Source organism: Haliotis rufescens, unplaced genomic scaffold (genome assembly GCF_023055435.1).
Source record: "Haliotis rufescens isolate VD_foot unplaced genomic scaffold, xgHalRufe1.0.p SCAF_3, whole genome shotgun sequence".
Lineage (NCBI taxonomy): Eukaryota > Metazoa > Mollusca > Gastropoda > Lepetellida > Haliotidae > Haliotis > Haliotis rufescens.
The window spans coordinates 62,769,661-62,792,436 of NW_025964001.1; the positions used below are offsets into that span (position 1 = coordinate 62,769,661).

Below are 22,776 nucleotides of genomic sequence, written 5' to 3' on the forward strand. Positions count from 1 at the left end.
TTATAACATTGTGTTACTGTGGCAGGACAAGCTGTTCTCTGTCCTACATAACATTGTGTTTCTGTGGCAGGACAAGCTGTTCTCTGTCCTATATAGCATTATGTTTCTGTAACAGGACAAGCTGGCCCCTGTCCTATATAACATTATGTTTCTGTGGCAGGACAAGCTGGCCTCTGTCCTATATAACATGGTGTTTCTGTGGCAGGACAAGCTGGCCTCTGTCCTATATAACATTGTGTTTCTGTGGAAGGACAAGATGTTCTCTGTCCTACATAACATTGTGTTTCTGTGGCAGGACAAGCTGGCCTCTGTCCTATATAACATTGTGTTTCTGTGGCAGGACAAGCCGTTCTCTGTCCTATATAACATTATATTTCTGTGGCAAGACAAGCTGGCCTCTGTCCTATATAACATTGTGTTTCTGTGGCAGGACAAGCTGTTCTCTGTCCTATATAACATTGTGTTTCTGTGGCAAGACAAGCTATTATCTATCCTATATAACATTGTGTTACTATGGCAGGACAAGCTGTTCTCTGTCCTATATAACATTGTCTTTCTGTGGCAAGACAAGCTGGCCTCTGTCCTATATAACATTGTGTTACTGTGGCAGGACAAGATGTTCTCTGTCCTATGTAACATTGTGTTACTGTGGCAGGACAAGCTGTTCTCTGTCCTGCATAATATTGTGTTTCTGTGGAAGGACAAGCTGGCCTCTGTCCTATATAACATTGTGTTTCTGTGGAAGGACACGCTGTTCTCTGTCCTATATAACATTGTGTTACTGTTGCAGGACAAGCTGGTCTCTATCCTTTATAACATTATGTTTCTGTGGCAGGACAATCTGTTCTCTGTCCTACATAACATTGTGTGTCTGTGGTAGGACAAGCTGGCCTCTGCCTTATATAACATTGTGTTTCTGTGGCAGGACAAGCTGTTCTCTGTCCTACATAACATTGTGTTTCTGTGGCAGGACAAGCTGGCCTCTGCCCTATATAACATTGTGTTTCTCTGGCAAGACAAGCTGGCCTCTGCCCTATATAACATTGTGTTTCTGTGGCAGGACAAGCTGGCCTCTGCCCTATATAACATTGTGTTTCTGTGGCAAGACAAGCTGGCCTCTGCCCTATATAACATTGTGTTTCTGTGGCAGGACAAGCTGGATTCCGCCCTATATAACATTGTGTTTCTGTGGCAGGACAATCTGTTCTCCGTCCTATATAACATTATGTTTCTGTAACAGGACAAGCTGGCATCTGTCCTATATAACATTATGTTTCTGTGGCAGGACAAGCTGGCCTCTGCCCTATATAACATTGTGTTACTGTGGCAGGACAAGCTGTTCTCTGTTCTACATAACATTGTGTTTCTGTGGCAGGACAAGCTGTTCTCTGTCCTATATAACATTATGTTTCTGTAACAGGACAAGCTGTTCTCTGTCCTATATAACATTGTGTTTCTGTGGAAGGACAAGCTGTTCTCTGTCCTATATCACATTGTGTTACTGTTGCAGGACAAGCTGGTCTCTATCCTTTATAACATTATGTTTCTGTGGCAGGACAATCTCTTCTCTGTCCTACATAACATTGTGTTTCTGTGGCAGGGCAAGCTGGCCTCTGCCCTATATAACATTGTGTTTCTGTTGCAGGACAAGCTGGCCTCTGTCCTACATAACATTGTGTTTCTGTGGCAGGACAAGCTGTTCTCCGTCCTATATAACATTATGTTTCTGTGGCAGGACAAGCTGTTCTCTGTCCTATATAACATTATGTTTCTGTGGCAGGACAAGCCGTTCTCTGTCCTATATAACATTATATTTCTGTGGCAAGACAAGCTGGCCTCTGTCCTATATAACATTGTGTTTCTGTGGCAGGACAAGCTGTTCTCTGTCCTATATAACATTGTGTTTCTGTGGCAAGACAAGCTATTATCTATCCTATATAACATTGTGTTACTATCGCAGGACAAGCTGTTCTCTGTCCTATATAACATTGTGTTTCTGTGGCAGGACAAGCTGCCCTCTGTCCTATATAACATTGTGTTTCTGTGGAAGGACACGCTGTTCTCTGTCCTATATAACATTGTGTTACTGTTGCAGGACAAGCTGGTCTCTATCCTTTATAACATTATGTTTCTGTGGCAGGACAATCTGTTCTCTGTCCTACATAACATTGTGTTTCTGTGGCAGGACAAGCTGGCCTCTGTCCTATATAACATTGTGTTTCTGTGGAAGGACACGCTGTTCTCTGTCCTATATAACATTGTGTTACTGTTGCAGGACAAGCTGGTCTCTATCCTTTATAACATTATGTTTCTGTGGCAGGACAATCTGTTCTCTGTCCTACATAACATTGTGTGTCTGTGGCAGGACAAGCTGGCCTCTGCCTTATATAACATTGTGTTTCTGTGGCAGGACAAGCTGTTCTCTGTCCTACATAACATTGTGTTTCTGTGGCAGGACAAGCTGGCCTCTGCCCTATATAACATTGTGTTTCTGTGGCAAGACAAGCTGGCCTCTGCCCTATATAACATTGTGTTTCTGTGGCAGGACAAGCTGGCCTCTGCCCTATATAACATTGTGTTTCTGTGGCAAGACAAGCTGGCCTCTGCCCTATATAACATTGTGTTTCTGTGGCAGGACAAGCTGGATTCCGCCCTATATAACATTGTGTTTCTGTGGCAGGACAATCTGTTCTCCGTCCTATATAACATTATGTTTCTGTAACAGGACAAGCTGGCATCTGTCCTATATAACATTATGTTTCTGTGGAAGGACAAGCTGGCCTCTGCCCTATATAACATTGTGTTACTGTGGCAGGACAAGCTGTTCTCTGTTCTACATAACATTGTGTTTCTGTGGCAGGACAAGCTGTTCTCTGTCCTATATAACATTATGTTTCTGTAACAGGACAAGCTGTTCTCTGTCCTATATAACATTGTGTTTCTGTGGAAGGACACGCTGTTCTCTGTCCTATATCACATTGTGTTACTGTTGCAGGACAAGCTGGTCTCTATCCTTTATAACATTATGTTTCTGTGGCAGGACAATCTCTTCTCTGTCCTACATAACATTGTGTTTCTGTGGCAGGGCAAGCTGGCCTCTGCCCTATATAACATTGTGTTTCTGTTGCAGGACAAGCTGGCCTCTGTCCTACATAACATTGTGTTTCTGTGGCAGGACAAGCTGTTCTCCGTCCTATATAACATTATGTTTCTGTGGCAGGACAAGCTGTTCTCTGTCCTATATAACATTATGTTTCTGTGGCAGGACAAGCCGTTCTCTGTCCTATATAACATTATATTTCTGTGGCAAGACAAGCTGGCCTCTGTCCTATATAACATTGTGTTTCTGTGGCAGGACAAGCTGTTCTCTGTCCTATATAACATTGTGTTTCTGTGGCAAGACAAGCTATTATCTATCCTATATAACATTGTGTTACTATCGCAGGACAAGCTGTTCTCTGTCCTATATAACATTGTCTTTCTGTGGCAAGACAAGCTGCCCTCTGTCCTATATAACATTGTGTTACTGTGGCAGGACAAGATGTTCTCTGTCCTAAGTAACATTGTGTTACTGTGGCAGGACAAGCTGTTCTCTGTCCTACATAATATTGTGTTTCTGTGGAAGGAAAAGCTGGCCTCTGTCCTATATAACATTGTGTTTCTGTGGAAGGACACGCTGTTCTCTGTCCTATATAACATTGTGTTACTGTTGCAGGACAAGCTGGTCTCTATCCTTTATAACATTATGTTTCTGTGGCAGGACAATCTGTTCTCTGTCCTACATAACATTGTGTTTCTGTGGCAGGACAAGCTGGCCTCTGTCCTATATAACATTGTGTTTCTGTGGAAGGACACGCTGTTCTCTGTCCTATATAACATTGTGTTACTGTTGCAGGACAAGCTGGTCTCTATCCTTTATAACATTATGTTTCTGTGGCAGGACAATCTGTTCTCTGTCCTACATAACATTGTGTTTCTGTGGCAGGACAAGCTGGCCTCTGCCCTATATAACATTGTGTTTCTGTGAAAGGACACGCTGTTCTCTGTCCTACATAACATTGTGTTTCTGTGGCAGGACAAGCTGGCCTCTGCCCTATATAACATTGTGTTTCTGTGGCAGGACAAGCTGGCCTCTGTCCTACATAACATTGTGTTTCTGTGGCAGGACAAGCTGGCCTCTGCCCTATATAACATTGTGTTTCTGTGGCAGGACAATCTGTTCTCCGTCCTATATAACATTATGTTTCTGTAACAGGACAAGCTGGCATCTGTCCTATATAACATTATGTTTCTGTGGCAGGACAAGCTGGCCTCTGCCCTATAAAACATTGTGTTACTGTGGCAGGACAAGCTGTTCTCTGTTCTACATAACATTGTGTTTCTGTGGAAGGAGAAGCTGTTCTCTGTCCTATATAACATTATGTTTCTGTAACAGGACAAGCTGTTCTCTGTCCTATATAACATTATGTTTCTGTGGCAGGACAAGCTGTTCTCTGTCCTATATAACATTGTGTTACTGTGGCAGGACAATCTGTTCTCTGTCCTACATAACATTGTGTTTCTGTGGCAGGACAAGCTGGCCTCTGTCCTATATAACATTGTGTTTCTGTGGAAGGACACGCTGTTCTCTGTCCTATATAACATTGTGTTACTGTTGCAGGACAAGCTGGTCTCTATCCTTTATAACATTATGTTTCTGTGGCAGGACAATCTGTTCTCTGTCCTACATAACATTGTGTGTCTGTGGCAGGACAAGCTGGCCTCTGCCTTATATAACATTGTGTTTCTGTGGCAGGACAAGCTGGCCTCTGTCCTACATAACATTGTGTTTCTGTGCCAGGACAAGCTGGATTCTGCCCTCTTTAACATTGTGTTTCTGTGGCAGGACAATCTGTTCTCCGTCCTATATAACATTATGTTTCTGTAACAGGACAAGCTGGCATCTGTCCTATATAACATTATGTTTCTGTGGCAGGACAAGCTGGCCTCTGCCCTATATAACATTGTGTTACTGTGGCAGGACAAGCTGTTCTCTGTACTATATAACATTGTGTTACTGTGGCAGGACAAGCTGTTCTCTGTCCTATATAACATTATGTTTCTGTGGCAGGACAAGCTGGCCTCTGCCCTATATAACATTGTGTTACTGTGGCAGGACAAGCTGTTCTCTGTTCTACATAACATTGTGTTTCTGTGGAAGGACAAGCTGTTCTCTGTCCTATATAACATTATCTTTCTGTAACAGGACAAGCTGTTCCCTGTCCTATATAACATTATGTTTCTGTGGCAGGACAAGCTGTTCTCTGTACTATATAACATTGTGTTACTGTGGCAGGACAAGCTGTTCTCTGTCCTATATAACATTATGTTTCTGTAACAGGACAAGCTGTTCTCTGTCCTATATAACATTGTGTTTCTGTGGAAGGACACGCTGTTCTCTGTCCTATATCACATTATGTTTCTGTGGCAGGACAATCTCTTCTCTGTCCTACATAACATTGTGTTTCTGTGGCAGGACAAGCTGGCCTCTGTCCTACATAACATTGTGTTTCTGTGGCAGGACAAACTGTTCTCTGTCCTATATAACATTGTGTTACTGTTGCAGGACAAGCTGTTCTCTGTCCTACATAACATTGTGTTTCTGTGGCAGGACAAGCTGTTCTCTGTCCTATATAACATTGTGTTTCTGTGGCAGGACAAGCCGTTCTCTGTCCTGTATAACATTATATTTCTGTGGCAAGACAAGCTGGCCTCTGTCCTGTATAACATTGTGTTTCTGTGGCAGGACAAGCTGTTCTCTGTCCTATATAACATTGTGTTTCTGTGGCAAGACAAGCTATTATCTATCCTATATAACATTGTGTTACTATGGCAGGACAAGCTGTTCTCTGTCCTATATAACATTGTCTTTCAGTGGCAAGACAAGCTGGCCTCTGTCCTATATAACATTGTGTTACTGTGGCAGGACAAGATGTTCTCTGTCCTATATAACATTGTGTTACTGTGGCAGGACAAGCTGTTCTCTGTCCTATATAATATTGTGTTTCTGTGGAAGGACAAGCTGGCCTCTGTCCTATATAACATTGTGTTTCTGTGGAAGGACACGCTGTTCTCTGTCCTATATAACATTGTGTTACTGTTGCAGGACAAGCTGGTCTCTATCCTTTATAACATTATGTTTCTGTGGCAGGACAATCTGTTCTCTGTCCTACATAACATTGTGTTTCTGTGGCAGGACAAGCTGGCCTCTGTCCTATATAACATTGTGTTTCTGTGGAAGGACACGCTGTTCTCTGTCCTATATAACATTGTGTTACTGTTGCAGGACAAGCTGGTCTCTATCCTTTATAACATTATGTTTCTGTGGCAGGACAATCTGTTCTCTGTCCTACATAACATTGTGTTTCTGTGGCAGGACAAGCTGGCCTCTGCCCTATATAACATTGTGTTTCTGTGGCAGGACAAGCTGGCCTCTGCCCTATATAACATTGTGTTTCTGTGGGAGGACAATCTGTTCTCCGTCCTATATAACATTATGTTTCTGTAACAGGACAAGCTGGCATCTGTCCTATATAACATTATGTTTCTGTGGCAGGACAAGCTGGCCTCTGCCCTATATAACATTGTGTTCCTGTGGCAAGACAAGCTGGCCTCTGCCCTATATAACATTGTGTTTCTGTGGCAGGACAATCTGTTCTCCGTCCTATATAACATTATGTTTCTGTAACAGGACAAGCTGGCATCTGTCCTATATAACATTATGTTTCTGTGGCAGGACAAGCTGGCCTCTGCCCTATATAACATTGTGTTACTGTGGCAGGACAAGCTGTTCTCTGTTCTACATAACATTGTGTTTCTGTGGAAGGACAAGCTGTTCTCTGTCCTATATAACATTATGTTTCTGTAACAGGACAAGCTGTTCCCTGTCCTATATAACATTATGTTTCTGTGGCAGGACAAGCTGTTCTCTGTACTATATAACATTGTGTTACTGTGGCAGGACAAGCTGTTCTCTGTCCTATATAACATTATGTTTCTGTGGCAGGACAAGCTGGCCTCTGTCCTATATAACATTGTGTTTCTATGGAAGGACAAGATGTTCTCTGTCCTACATAACATTGTGTTTCTGTTGCAGGACAGGCTGGTCTCTATCCTTTATAAAATTATGTTTCTGTGGCAGGACAAGCTGTTCTCTGTCCTATATAACATTGTGTTACTGTGGCAGGACAGGCTGGTCTCTATCCTTTATAACATTGTGTTACTGTGGCAGGACAAGCTGTTCTCTGTCCTACATAACATTGTGTTTCTGTGGCAGGACAAGCTGGCCTCTGTCCTATATAACATTGTGTTTCTGTGGAAGGACACGCTGTTCTCTGTCCTATATAACATTGTGTTACTGTTGCAGGACAAGCTGGTCTCTATCCCTCATAACATTATGTTTCTGTGGCAGGACAATCTGTTCTCTGTCCTATATAACATTGTGTATCTGTGGCAGGACAAGCTGGCCTCTGTCCTATATAACATTGTGTTTCTGTGGAAGGACAAGCTGTTCTCTGTCCTATATAACATTGTGTTACTGTTGCAGGACAGGCTGGTCTCTATCCTTTATAACATTGTGTTACTGTGGCAGGACAAGCTGTTCTCTGTCCTACATAACATTGTATTACTGTGGCAGGACAAGCTGTTCTCTGTCCTACATAACATTGTGTTTCTGTGGCAGGACAAGCTGTTCTCTGTCCTATATAGCATTATGTTTCTGTAACAGGACAAGCTGGCCCCTGTCCTATATAACATTATGTTTCTGTGGCAGGACAAGCTGGCCTCTGTCCTATATAACATGGTGTTTCTGTGGCAGGACAAGCTGGCCTATGTCCTATATAACATTGTGTTACTGTGGCAGGACAAGCTGTTCTCTGTCCTATATAACATTATATTTCTGTGGCAGGACAAGCTGGCCTCTGCCCTATATAACATTGTGTTTCTGTGGCAGGACAAGCTGTTCTCTGTCCTATATAACATTGTGTTACTGTGGCAGGACAAGCTGTTCTCTGTCCTATATAACATTATGTTTCTGTGGCAGGACAAGCTGGCCTCTGTCCTATATAACATTGTGTTTCTGTGGAAGGACAAGATGTTCTCTGTCCTACATAACATTGTGTTTCTGTGGCAGGACAGGCTGGTCTCTATCCTTTATAACATTATGTTTCTGTGGCAGGACAAGCTGTTCTCTGTCCTATATAACATTGTGTTTCTGTGGCAGGACAAGCTGGCCTCTGTCCTATATAACATTGTGTTTCTGTGGAAGGACAAGCTGTTCTCTGTCCTATATAACATTGTGTTACTGTGGCAGGACAGGCTGGTCTTTATCCTTTATAACATTATGTTTCTGTGGCAGGACAAGCTGTTCTCTGTCCTATATAACATTATGTTTCTGTGGCAGGACAAGCTGGCCTCTGTCCTATATAACATTGTGTTTCTGTGGAAGGACAAGATGTTCTCTGTCCTACATAACATTGTGTTTCTGTGGCAGGACAAGCTGGCCTCTGTCCTATATAACATTGTGTTTCTGTGGCAGGACAAGCTGTTCTCTGTCCTATATAACATTGTGTTACTGTGGCAGGACAAGCTGGCCTCTGTCCTATATAACATTGTGTTACTGTGGCAGGACAAGCTGTTCTCTGTCCTATATAACATTATGTTTCTGTGGCAGGACAAGCTGGCCTCTGCCCTATATAACATTGTGTTTCTGTGGCAGGACAAGCTGTTCTCTGTCCTATATAACATTGTGTTACTGTGGCAGGACAAGCTGTTCTCTGTCCTATATAACATTATGTTTCTGTGGCAGGACAAGCTGGCCTCTGTCCTATATAACATTGTGTTTCTGTGGAAGGACAAGATGTTCTCTGTCCTACATAACATTGTGTTTCTGTGGCAGGACAGGCTGGTCTCTATCCTTTATAACATTATGTTTCTGTGGCAGGACAAGCTGTTCTCTGTCTTATAAAACATTGTCTACCTGTGGCAGGACAAGCTGGTCTCTATCCTTTATAACATTGTGTTACTGTGGCAGGACAAGCTGTTCTCTGTCCTATATAACATTGTGTTTCTGTGGCAGGACAAGCTGTTCTCTGTCCTATATGACATTGTGTTTCTGTGGCAGGACAAGCTGGCCTCTGTCCTATATAACATTGTGTTTCTGTGGCAGGACAAGCTGGCCTCTGTCCTATATAACATTGTGTTTATGTGGCAGGACAAGCTGGCCTCTGTCCTATATAACATTATGTTTCTGTGGCAGGACAAGCTGTTCTCTGTCCTATATAACATTGTGTTTCTGTGGCAGGACAACCTGTCCTTTGTCCTATATAACATTGTGTTACTGTGGCAGGACAACCTGTTATCTGTCCTATATAACATTATGTTTCTGTGGCAGGACAAGCTGTTCTCTGTCCTATATAACATTATGTTTCTGTGGCAGGACAAGCTGTTCTCTGTCCTATATAACATTGTGTTACTGTGGCAGGACAAGCTGGCCTCTGTCCTATATAACATTGTGTTTCTGTGGCAGGACAAGCTGTTCTCTGTCCTATATAACATTATGTTTCTGTGGCAGGACAAGCTGGCCTCTGTCCCATATAACATGGTGTTTCTGTGGCAGGACAAGCTGGCCTCTGTCCTATATAACATTGTGTTTCTGTGGAAGGACAAGATGTTCTCTGTCCTACATAACATTGTGTTTCTGTGGCAGGACAAGCTGGCCTCTGTCCTATATAACATTGTGTTTCTGTGGCAGGACAAGCTGTTCTCTGTCCTATATAACATTGTGTTACTGTGGAAGGAAAAGCTGTTCTCTGTCCTATATAACATTATGTTTCTGTGGCAGGACAAGCTGGCCTCTGTCCTATATAACATTGTGTTTCTTTGGAAGGACAAGATGTTCTCTGTCCTACATAACATTGTGTTTCTGTGGCAGGACAGGCTGGTCTCTATCCTTTATAACATTATGTTTCTGTGGCAGGACAAGCTGTTCTCTGTCCTATTTAACATTATGTTTCTGTGGCAGGACAAGCTGGCCTCTGTCCTATATAACATTGTGTTTCTGTGGCAGGACAAGCTGGCCTCTGCCCTATATAACATTATATTACTGTGGCAGGACAAGCTGGCCTCTGTCCTATATAACATTGTGTTTCTGTGGCAGGACAAGCTGGCCTCTGCCCTATATAACATTGTGTTTCTGTGGCAGGACAATCTATTCTCTGTCCTATATAACATTATGTTTCTGTGGCAGGACAAGCTGGCCTCTGTCCCATATAACATTGTGTTTCTGTGGCAGGACAAGCTGTTCTCTGTCCTATATAACATTGTGTTTCTGTGGCAGGACAATCTGGCCTCTGTCCTATATAACATTGTGTTTCTGTGGCAGGACAAGCTGGCCTCTGTCCTATATAACATTGTGTTTCTGTGGCAGGACAAGCTGGCCTCTGTCCTATATAACATTGTGTTTCTGTGGCACCACAATCTGTTCTCTGTCCTATATAACATTATGTTTCTGTGGCAGGACAAGCTGTTCTCTGTCCTTTATAACATTGTGTTTCTGTGGCACGACAATCTGTTCTCTGTCCTATATAACATTATGTTTCTGTGGCAGGACAAGCTGTTCTCTGTCCTATATAACATTGTGTTTCTGTGGCAGGACAAGCTGTTCTCTGTCCTATATAACATTGTGTTTCTGTGGCAGGACAAGCTGGCCTCTGTCCTACATAACATTGTGTTTCTGTGGCAGGACAAGCTGTTCTCTGTCCTATATAACATTGTGTTTCTGTGGCAGGACAAGCTGTCCTTTGTCCTATATAACATTGTGTTACTGTGGCAGGACAACCTGTTCTCTGTCCTATATAACATTGTGTTTCTGTGGCAGGACAAGCTAGTCTCTGTCCTATATAACATTATGTTTCTGTGGCAGGACAAGCTGTTCTCTGTCCTATATAACATTGTGTTTCTGTGGCAGGACAAGCTGGCATCTGTCCTATATAACATTGTGTTTCTGTGGAAGGACAGGCTGTTCTCTGTCCTATATAACATTGTGTTACTGTTGCAGGACAAGCTGGTCTCTATCCTTTATAACATTATGTTTCTGTGGCAGGACAATCTGTTCTCTGTCCTATATAACATTGTGTTTCTGTGGCAGGACAAGCTGGCCTCTGTCCTATATAACATTGTGTTTCTGTGGAAGGACACGCTGTTCTCTGTCCTATATAACATTGTGTTACTGTTGCAGGACAAGCTGGTCTCTATCCTTTATAACATTATGTTTCTGTGGCAGGACAATCTGTTCTCTGTCCTACATAACATTGTGTTTCTGTTGCAGGACAAGCTGTTCTCTGTACTATATAACATTGTGTTACTGTGGCAGGACAAGCTGGCCTCTGTCCTACATAACATTGTGTTACTGTGGCAGGACAAGCTGGCCTCTGCCCTATATAACATTGTGTTTCTGTGGCAGGACAATCTGTTCTCCGTCTTATATAACATTATATTTCTGTAACAGGACAAGCTGGCCCCTGTCCTATATAACATTATGTTTATGTGGCAGGACAAGCTGGCCTCTGCCCTATATAACATTGTGTTACTGTGGCAGGACAAGCTGTTCTCTGTCCTACATAACATTGTGTTTCTGTGGCAGGACAAGCTGTTCTCTGTCCTATATAACATTATGTTTCTGTAACAGGACAAGCTGTTCTCTGTCCTATATAACATTATGTTTCTGTGGCAGGACAAGCTGGCCTCTGTCCTATATAACATGGTGTTTCTGTGGAAGGACAAGATGTTCTCTGTCCTACATAACATTGTGTTTCTGTGGCAGGACAGGCTGGTCTCTATCCTTTATAACATTATGTTTCTGTGGCAGGACAAGCTGTTCTCTGTCCTATATAACATTGTGTTACTGTGGCAGGACAGGCTGGTCTCTATCCTTTATAACATTATGTTTCTGTGGCAGGACAAGCTGTTCTCTGTCCTATATAACATTATGTTTCTGTGGCAGGACAAGCTGTTCTCTGTCCTATATAACATTGTCTTTCTGTGGCAGGACAAGCTGTTCTCTGTCCTATATAACATTGTGTTTCTGTGGCAGGACAAGCTGGCCTCTGTCCTATATAACATTGTGTTTCTGTGGCAGGACAAGCTGGCCTCTGTCCTATATAACATTGTGTTTCTGTGGCAGGACAAGCTGGCCTCTGTCCTATATAACATTATGTTTCTGTGGCAGGACAAGCTGTTCTCTGTCCTATATAACATTGTGTTTCTGTGGCAGGACAAGCTGTCCTTTGTCCTATATAACATTGTGTTACTGTGGCAGGACAACCTGTTCTCTGTGCTATATAACATTGTGTTTCTGTGGCAGGACAAGCTAGTCTCTGTCCTATATAACATTATGTTTCTGTGGCAGGACAAGCTGTTCTCTGTCCTATATAACATTGTGTTACTGTGGCAGGACAAGCTGGCCTCTGTCCTATATAACATTGTTTTTCTGTGGCAGGACAAGCTGTTCTCTGTCCTATATAACATTATGTTTCTGTGGCAGGACAAGCTGGCCTCTGTCCTATATAACATGGTGTTTCTGTGGCAGGACAAGCTGGCCTCTGTCCTATATAACATTGTGTTTCTGTGGAAGGACAAGATGTTCTCTGTCCTACATAACATTGTGTTTCTGTGGCAGGACAAGCTGGCCTCTGTCCTATATAACATTGTGTTTCTGTGGCAGGACAAGCTGTTCTCTGTCCTATATAACATTGTGTTACTGTGGCAGGACAAGCTGTTCTCTGTCCTATATAACATTATGTTTCTGTGGCAGGACAAGCTGGCCTCTGTCCTATATAACATTGTGTTTCTGTGGAAGGACAAGATGTTCTCTGTCCTACATAACATTGTGTTTCTGTGGCAGGACAGGCTGGTCTCTATCCTTTATAACATTATGTTTCTGTGGCAGGACAAGCTGTTCTCTGTCCTATTTAACATTATGTTTCTGTGGCAGGACAAGCTGGCCTCTGTCCTATATAACATTGTGTTTCTGTGGCAGGACAAGCTGGCCTCTGCCCTATATAACATTATATTACTGTGGCAGGACAAGCTGGCCTCTGTCCTATATAACATTGTGTTTCTGTGGCAGGACAAGCTGGCCTCTGCCCTATATAACATTGTGTTTCTGTGGCAGGACAATCTGTTCTCTGTCCTATATAACATTATGTTTCTGTGGCAGGACAAGCTGTTCTCTGTCCTATATAACATTGTGTTTCTGTGGCAGGACAAGCTGTTCTCTGTCCTATATAACATTGTGTTTCTGTGGCAGGACAAGCTGGCCTCTGTCCTATATAACATTGTGTTTCTGTGGCAGGACAAGCTGGCCTCTGTCCTATATAACATTGTGTTTCTGTGGCACGACAATCTGTTCTCTGTCCTATATAACATTATGTTTCTGTGGCAGGACAAGCTGTTCTCTGTCCTATATAACATTGTGTTTCTGTGGCACGACAATCTGTTCTCTGTCCTATATAACATTATGTTTCTGTGGCAGGACAAGCTGTTCTCTGTCCTATATAACATTGTGTTTCTTTGGCAGGACAAGCTGTTCTCTGTCCTATATAACATTGTGTTTATGTGGCAGGACAAGCTGGCCTCTGTCCTATATAACATTGTGTTTCTGTGGCAGGACAAGCTGTTCTCTGTCCTATATAACATTGTGTTTCTGTGGCAGGACAAGCTGTCCTTTGTCCTATATAACATTGTGTTACTGTGGCAGGACAACCTGTTCTCTGTCCTATATAACATTGTGTTTCTGTGGCAGGACAAGCTAGTCTCTGTCCTATATAACATTATGTTTCTGTGGCAGGACAAGCTGTTCTCTGTCCTATATAACATTGTGTTACTGTGGCAGGACAAGCTGTTCTCTGTCCTATATAACATTGTGTTTCTGTGGCAGGACAAGCTGTTCTCTGTCCTATATAACATTGTGTTTCTGTGGCAGGACAAGCTGTTCTCTGTCCTATATAACATTGTGTTTCTGTTGCAGGACAAGCTGGCCTCTGTCCTATATAACATTGTGTTACTGTGGCAGGACAAGCTGTTCTCTGTCCTATATAACATTGTGTTACTGTGGCAGGACAAGCTGTTCTCTGTCCTATATAACATTGTGTTACTGTGGCAGGACAAGCTGGCCTCTGTCCTATATAACATTATGTTTCTGTGGCAGGACAAGCTGGCCTCTGTCCTATATAACATTATGTTTCTGTGGCAGGACAAGCTGGCCTCTGTCCTATATAACATTATGTTTCTGTGGCAGGACAAGCTGTTCTCTGTCCTATATAACATTGTGTTACTGTGGCAGGACAAGCTGGCCTCTGTCCTATATAACATTGTGTTTCTGTGGCAGGACAAGCTGGCCTCTGTCCTATATAACATTGTGTTTCTGTGGCAGGACAAGCTGTTCTCTGTCCTATATAACATTGTGTTACTGTGGCAGGACAAGCTGGTCTTTGTCCTATATAACATTATGTTTCTGTGGCAGGACAAGCTGACCTCTGTCCTATATAACATTATGTTTCTGTGGCAGGACAAGCTGGCCTCTGTCCTATATAACATTGTGTTACTGTGGCAGGACAAGCTGTTCTCTGTCCTATATAACATTGTGTTTCTGTGGCAGGACAAGCTGGCCTCTGTCCTATATAACATTATGTTTCTGTGGCAGGACAAGCTGGCCTCTGGCCTATATAACATTGTGTTACTGTGGCAGGACAAGCTGTTCTCTGTCCTATATAACATTGTGTTTCTGTGGCAGGACAAGCTGGCCTCTGTCCTATATAACATTGTGTTTCTGTGGCAGGACAAGCTGGCCTCTGCCCTATATAACATTGTGTTTCTGTGGCAGGACAAGCTGTTCTCTGTCCTATATAACATTGTGTTTCTGTGGCAGGACAAGCTGGCCTCTGCAGTGGTGGCTGAGTTGCTGCTGACAAGACTCGCTGGCCAGGAGAGCAACACAGACAGAGCATTCAAACTCAGGGAGAATGCAAAGTAAGTGCTCTGAAACATGTTCAGGATGAACGCTGGAGAGATTTTACCCAGCCTGCACTATTGTTCAGGTCAGAATAGGTTCCCATAAGGATGGGGGATGAGGTGATACAGTTGTTAAACATGTTAAACTCTAGGAACATCCTATACTGAAATGATATTTGCAAACTTTCATCTCGCAGAGGAAAGAGTTCACTTCCCATGAAGAAACATTTCCTGCCGTACACAATCACAGGGGATGTTTTCATAATTTAAAAAACAAAAGAAACGTCATGATGTGTAAGTCATGTATTTTGTCTCATCATATCAAACATTGAAACATTTGACACATCAAACATTGAAGAATACGAAAGGAATCAGATAGAATCTTCTTCAGCCTCATACAAAAGACATTTTGACCAATATATTATAGTTTCACCAAAAATCTACATTTCATCTCGTAGTTCTAAGCATGTTTGACAAAGGAATCTGTACAGTTATTATGAAATATCTTTTCTATTTTGTGAATATTTACAAGGGAATTTGGCGATCTGGCAGAGGAGGTTCTATGGGTTTGCTATGAGCTGGACGAAGGATTGACTCAAAAGCTACTGACCCAGAAGTCGACCTGGTGGGGAGACAAGTCTGTCATTGAACTTGTGTACAGCTTCCGGAGTCGAAGCTTCGTCAGCAAACCTGCGTGCAAGTCGCTGTTGGATAAAGTGTGGAAGGGGAACCTGCAGTCCGACAGGTTCCTGCTGGTGGTAGGTTTCTGCATATATTCACCTCCCTTCATATCCCCTGTTGGTACATGATACATATATTCACTTCCCTTCATATCCCCTGTTGGTACATGATACATACATTCACCTCCCTTCATATCCCCTGTTGGTACATGATACATATATTCACTTCCCTTCATATCCCCTGTTGGTACATGATACATACATTCACCTCCCTCCCTATCCCATGTTGGTACATGATACATACATTCACTTTCCTCCCTATCCCATGTTGGTACATGATACATACATTCACTTTCCTCCCTATCCCATGTTGGTACATGATACATATATTCGCTTTCCACCATATCCCATGTTGGTACATGATACATACATTCACTTTCCTCCCTATCCCATTTTGGTACATGATACATACATTCGCTTTCCTCCCTATCCCATGTTGGTACATGATACATACATTCACTTCTGTTGGTACAGTCAAACACCATTGGGTCAAACTTTCAGCTGTCCCGAAGTAGAAGCTTTGTCCCTGCATATTCCTACTTAATTCATCATTAGTTAACCTCTGATGTGACGAATTGGACATGTCGAAGTTACGGTTGTCTCAAACATGTACTTCCAACACGAATTTACTCAGTCTCGACAATCTCGGCACAACTCATTGTCATCATGGTTCAATAATAAGGCTTGACAAACCGGAAATCTCAACACCAAGCACAGAAGTGAATGGGAGTGAGTGAGTGAATATGGTTTTAAGCCGCTTTTTGGCAATATTCCAGGAATATCACGGCGGGGGACACCAGAAATGGGCTTCACACACTGTATCAATGTCGGGAATCAAACCCGGGTCTTCAGCGTGACGAGCGAACGCTTTAAACACTGGGCTACCCGACCGCCCCAGAAGTGAATGGAGTCATGTGATTGTCACATGTTTATCTTGTGATTACAAATTGTGGAATGGATCAAGGAATAGGATTTGCATTGATAGTCTTTTTGTTCCACTGGTGTGATCAAATAACGGATAGATACCGAAATGAATGAGTACGGTAAGCAACATAACTGAGCAATTTAGTGCAGGGCGTGGTATTACCGGGAAGATAACTGGATCAGCTGTTCCTACATCTGAAAAAAAGATAAATCGATTGATTTGTAAGAATCAGTGACGGCTGTCACTGTTTCGGAGGCATTCCTTCAATCTTCATTTTCTCCAGCTCGTAAGACAATGCGTACTGCTAAATTAGATGATGTGGACGAGGCAGTTCTAAATGGTTCAAGATGGTTTAGGAACAGCAGAGTCAATATCTCTGAGTGTATGATCAGGGCCAAAGTAGAAGCGTTAGCCAAAATGTTAGGCAGGTCAGAATTAACTTGTACCACTGACTGGTTAGTTCGGTTTAAGACTAGATTCAATTATTATGCCATTATTGCCAATTATTGCTAATAGTGATCAATAATAAAAGTAATTTTGGTCTTCTTTTTTTTCTTGTTGTTTGTTTTTTGTCGCATGTGCGTTGTGTTATTCATTCTTTGTGTCAATCAGTTATTTTCGTTTGTGTAGAGCCTTGGATGGTACACTATGTTATCTTGGTAGTTATTTTATAATGGATCGTAGTGGCGCACTCTTACTAACCTATTAAATATGTCATACGCAAAATGTTTCTAATTCTTTGTTCAACTTTGATGACACATCAATTAGGATTGATCGATGCTTTCTTTACCGCGTTCGATAAACAAAGTACCTGTCATTAGCGACTCAAGGGTGGGCAACTCTATTATCGCGGTATCACTATTTTGTGGTGTGATACGTGTGGAGTATGTGGCTTACATCACATCCTGTTTTGGATTATGCATAATCAGTATGCATACGACCCAGGTTGGGTCAAGGACATCGTCCAAACAAATGGATTCTTTTCTAATCAATTTTGAATGGTGGTAGGCGTAATTCCACTTTAAAAACATTCCAGAAACTATCATTAAAACATTAATGTGTATACTTACGAGTAGCCGTGACATACCGCAACGAGTCCTGTATTCGATCAAGCGAGAGGGCATGGGTATCCCAGTTGCTGAAGGCGCCACGATTTGCTATGCAGAGTTGCGTCCCTTTGGCATGCCAGAAACCTATGATGATGGGTTCGAATCCCAGTTTAACCCAATTATAGTTCTTGGTTTGTCAGTTCAATACCCGTGCTCATGGGTTTCACCGAAGTGGTAAATGCCTGAGACATGCATCACTTCGGGCTTCCTACCACATTAAGCTGACACGCCGCGATATAACACGAATACTGTTAAAAGCGGCGTTAAACCCAACTCACTCACTTGATCAACCGATGAAATATCGTGCTTAGATTTGCTTAAGTAAAATGCCAAGGTGTGGATTATGAGATTTATTGATACCGCAATAATATAGAGCCCACGATAATATACACTCTTATTATACATGATACATATTTCCTCTTCCCCAGGTTCCTGTGATTCTCAGCATGGTTCCAGCTATTTTCCTGGTGCCGTTTCTCCGTGTCAACTCCCTGGAACCGAGGGGGTATGTATATGGTGAGGTGAGGTGAAATGGGGTTTAACGTCGTATCCAAGATTATTGCACTTATATAGCGACGTGCATGTACGTGTGTGTGTGTGGCTGCTTGTACTAGTCCGGACTGATGCCGATTTATAGTGCTAGCCCACTGAGATACCATGCCGCAGTTTAACATGAATACCCCACTCAGACACGGTATACTGACTCCGAACCGACCAGTCCTTGTTTTAGCCCCTTAATGCCGAGCGCCAGACAGGGTAACAACAAGTACCATTCTTTTAATGTCTTTTGGTATGACGCGGCCGGGGATCGAATCCCGGACCTTCTGCTCTCCGGGCGGACACTCTACCACTAGACCACGGAGGCGGTCGGTATGTATATGGAAGCAGATAATGGGTGGGAGTTGTTTCCTTGTTTGTTGTTAAAGCCACACTCAGCAATATTCCAGCTATATGGCAGCAGTCTTTAAACAATCAAATTTGGACAGACAATCAAGTGATTGACATCATGAGCATCAGTCTACGCAATTGGGATACGATGACATGCATCAACCAAATCAGCGAACCTGACCACGCCATCCCGTCAACTGCCTCTTATGACAAGCATGGGTTGCTGAAGATGGTGGGTTAACCCAAATACTGGGGAGGATGCAGCTCAAGCCTTAGGATCATGAATCATTTTGATGGTTTATGTTATTTCTGATTTTCATAACAACTTTGCATTTTGCATCCTTAGATGAGGGTCAAGAAAATATTATTTATAGGTACATCTTTATGCAATCAAACACCTCTGACAGCGATATACAACAATTTACATATGCTATACTTGGCATCCATCATCTTTAAGTAACTGACCAGTGCCCCATTATAACCATCGCCGGTCAATATTTTCTCAGGATGATCCCCGTAGTTTCCTTCTTTTATTTTATACTTCAGTGTGAAAGACTCAGTTTTCCGAAGCTGAGAAAAGTGATATTTTCATTGCAGTGAAGATAACACTTGATATTTCACTGCTGTGAAAATAACACTTTGACGGAACGATTGTCATACAAGAGTGACCTCCCCTCAAAATGTCTCCCTTTATCATGTGTCTGGCCTGTACACAGACTGTTGACTTCCTATTAACGTTAGATCCACATTGACAAGGCAAAATAATGACAGATAGTCATTTATGGAGTTAATATCGCTTCAGGCTGTTTGTTATTCTCTTGAAAATGTCTCACTGTAAATTTCTCACTTAACTCGTCAATCGTGACTGTTTGTTCTGCAAAGCATCATTTTTGTTACTTGACCAGCTTATATTCTTTCGATTCGAACATCTTCCAACAGTGGTTTGGTAGTTTTCAAGAATATTTATTTTTAAGGTGGAATTTGTATATAAGCATATCTATATGTATGATACAGAATTTTCGTGCCCCGAAATACTTGATATTTTTTAAAGATTTTGCAAACACGAAGCTACTTTTTTAGTTGCAAATACAAGGGGTGGTGAACCGTCCCTGTGGGTTAGGTAGGAAGAATTTACGTTTCAAGGTTTTAAAATAATTAAATTCCCGTTAGACAACTACACACAAAGTATAATAGATAGGATACTCATACGCTACTCATGAAAATATCTCCTTTCCCCCGTCACTCGATAACAGAAACATGATATTTCACGAGACACATCGAATATCCTCTATATGATGGCTGGAACTGGAACCTGTCTGCCTGGAGTGAAGACGACAGTATCAGGTTCAGCTGATGTATGTTCCAGGATTTCGGTTCCGGACAACAGACAAGGCAAGTGCTGTCAGGGCATCAGGGACTTCTACTCAGCCCCCGTGGTCAAGTACCAGATGAACGTGGTAGGTACATTAATCTGTCGTAGAGAGTTATATTGGAATGAATTAATGAAATAATGTCCAACGTATCTCCTGCATCCCATGTAGACCAGGTGTGTGTCTATCCTGTATATCCCTTCGTCCCAGGTATTTCTTGTTTTCCCGCTATCCCTTGTTTTCCCACTATCCCTTGTTTTCCCACTATCCCTTGTTTTCCCATTATCTCCTAATTTCCCACTATCCCTTATTTTCCCACTGTACCTTATTTTCCCACTGTACCTTGTTTTCCCATTATCTCTTATTTTCCCACTATCCCTTGTATTCCCACTATCCCTTGTTTTCCCATTATCCCTTATTTTCCCACTATCCCTTATTTTTCCACTGTACCTTGTTTTCCCACTGTACCTTATTTTCCCACTTTCCCTTGTTTTCCCACTGTACCTTGTTTTCCCACTATCCCTTGTATTCCCACTATCACTTGTTTTCCCACTATCCCTTGTATCCCAAATATCCAATGTGTGCCATATGTATATAGAATACTGCACTCATTCTCGTTAGATACCATTTTTACAAGAAATGTGTGTGGTATTTTGTTTATTACCGGTGTTAAATATGTAAATAAAGTTAAATATGGTGCAAATACATATATATGTTTTTAAAGAATTTCTTCAACTTATGGTTATTAAAGCACATTGTTGTTAGTACGCAGGACGACTGTAAGAAAACTTTAAATGTTAATTAGCGCTGTGTTCACTTTGACTGATCTGGTCGTGCAGTCGTGTATATTCATTCATGAACAAAAATCTTCAATGTCACAAAATACGCTTCGAAGGGGAAACTAAAGGCACAACGGGAGCATCTAACGTGAGTCACTGTCCAGACAGTTTAAACGGACTTCATTTCACCACACCTAACCTTTTACGTTAAACCAAATTGAGAGTTGCGAAAGTGGTAGGGTGCATCACGCTCATTGGGTCCCTCGATCTATCGGTAGTCGTATTGCAAATGGATATAGCTTGATTATATAATGTCTGTAGCAGCTCTACGCATAACTTATATCGAATGCAAAGCGAATTTGAGGCGTGTGACTATCTTGTTTGGTTTATTAAAGTGTTTGTAAATGTCTCTCGCTTTCATGAGATCCTTTAGTTCTGTCTTGTATTTGCGAAAGTGATTTATGTCTCGTGATTTTTTTATGAGTGCAAAAAGTAGTTCCAGTGTAACAGAGGTCATCCAATCAAAAGGAATAAAATTAGGTCAAACTTGTGCGACACACATGTGGCGTACAGAGTTAGTATCTCACCACCTGTATCTTCACTACATGGGTAATAAATCCCTGTATCTCATTCTCAGGAAACATGCCATTAAGTAAATTTTGTAAAGTTAGATTCCCATCCACAACATCTGGCTGACACTCTGTCATAACTCACTCACTCACTCACTCACTCACTTCAGGTGGCGTTCCTGATGCTCCTGCTTCTGTTCAGCTATGTGTTGCTGGTCGACCTGCGTCCAGAGTTCACTGTGTGTCAGGGTGTGCTGTGTGGCTGGGTGTTCCTCTACACAGTGGAGGAAGTTAGACAGGTACGTGTTGCTGGTCGACCTGCGTCCAGAGTTCACCGTGTGTCAGGGCGTGCTGTGTGGCTGGGTGTTCCTCTATGCTGTAGAGGAAGTAAGACAGGTATGTGTTGCTGGTCGACCTCCGTCCGGAGTTCACCGTGTGTCAGGGCGTCCTGTGTGGCTTGGTGTTCCTCTACACAGTGGAGGAAGTCAGACAGGTACGTGTTGCTGGTCGACCTCCGTCCGGAGTTCACCGTGTGTCAGGGCGTGCTGTGTGGCTTGGTGTTCCTCTATGCTGTGGAGGAAGTCAGACAGGTACGTGTTGCTGGTCGACCTCCGTCCGGAGTTCACCGTGTGTCAGGGCGTGCTGTGTGGCTTGGTGTTCCTCTATGCTGTGGAGGAAGTCAGACAGGTACGTACACGTTTTGCTGGTCGACCTGCGTCCGGAGTTCACCGTGTGTCATGGCGTCCTGTGTGGCTGGGTGTTCCTCTATGCTGTAGAGGAAGTCAGACAGGTATGTGTTGCTGGTCGATCTGGGTCCAGAGTTCACCATGTTTCAGGGCGTCCTGTGTGGCTGGGTGTTCCTCTACACAGTGGAGGAAGTTAGACAGGTACGTGTTGCTGGTCGACCTGCGTCCAGAGTTCACCGTGTGTCAGGGCGTGCTGTGTGGCTGGGTGTTCCTCTATGCTGTAGAGGAAGTAAGACAGGTATGTGTTGCTGGTCGACCTCCGTCCGGAGTTCACCGTGTGTCAGGGCGTGCTGTGTGGCTTGGTGTTCCTCTATGCTGTGGAGGAAGTCAGACAGGTACGTACACGTTTTGCTGGTCGACCTGCGTCCGGAGTTCACCGTGTGTCATGGCGTCCTGTGTGGCTGGGTGTTCCTCTATGCTGTAGAGGAAGTCAGACAGGTATGTGTTGCTGGTCGATCTGGGTCCAGAGTTCACCATGTTTCAGGGCGTCCTGTGTGGCTGGGTGTTCCTCTACACAGTGGAGGAAGTTAGACAGGTACGTGTTGCTGGTCGACCTGCGTCCAGAGTTCACCGTGTGTCAGGGCGTGCTGTGTGGCTGGGTG

General features: G+C 42.9%; 1 protein-coding gene across 1 annotated transcript in view; it reads left to right on the top strand.

Moving 5' to 3' along the window:
• The window catches only part of LOC125384312 (transient receptor potential cation channel subfamily M member 4-like), a 70,675-nt gene that overhangs the window by 32,388 nt on the left and 15,511 nt on the right, over window positions 1-22,776 (top strand). The window contains exons 16-20 of the mRNA XM_048403244.1: window positions 14,966-15,066; window positions 15,581-15,806; window positions 18,251-18,327; window positions 20,077-20,167; window positions 21,599-21,727. Of these exons, the coding sequence (XP_048259201.1) occupies window positions 14,966-15,066; window positions 15,581-15,806; window positions 18,251-18,327; window positions 20,077-20,167; window positions 21,599-21,727 (624 nt within the window). The remainder of the gene's footprint in view (window positions 1-14,965; window positions 15,067-15,580; window positions 15,807-18,250; window positions 18,328-20,076; window positions 20,168-21,598; window positions 21,728-22,776) is intronic.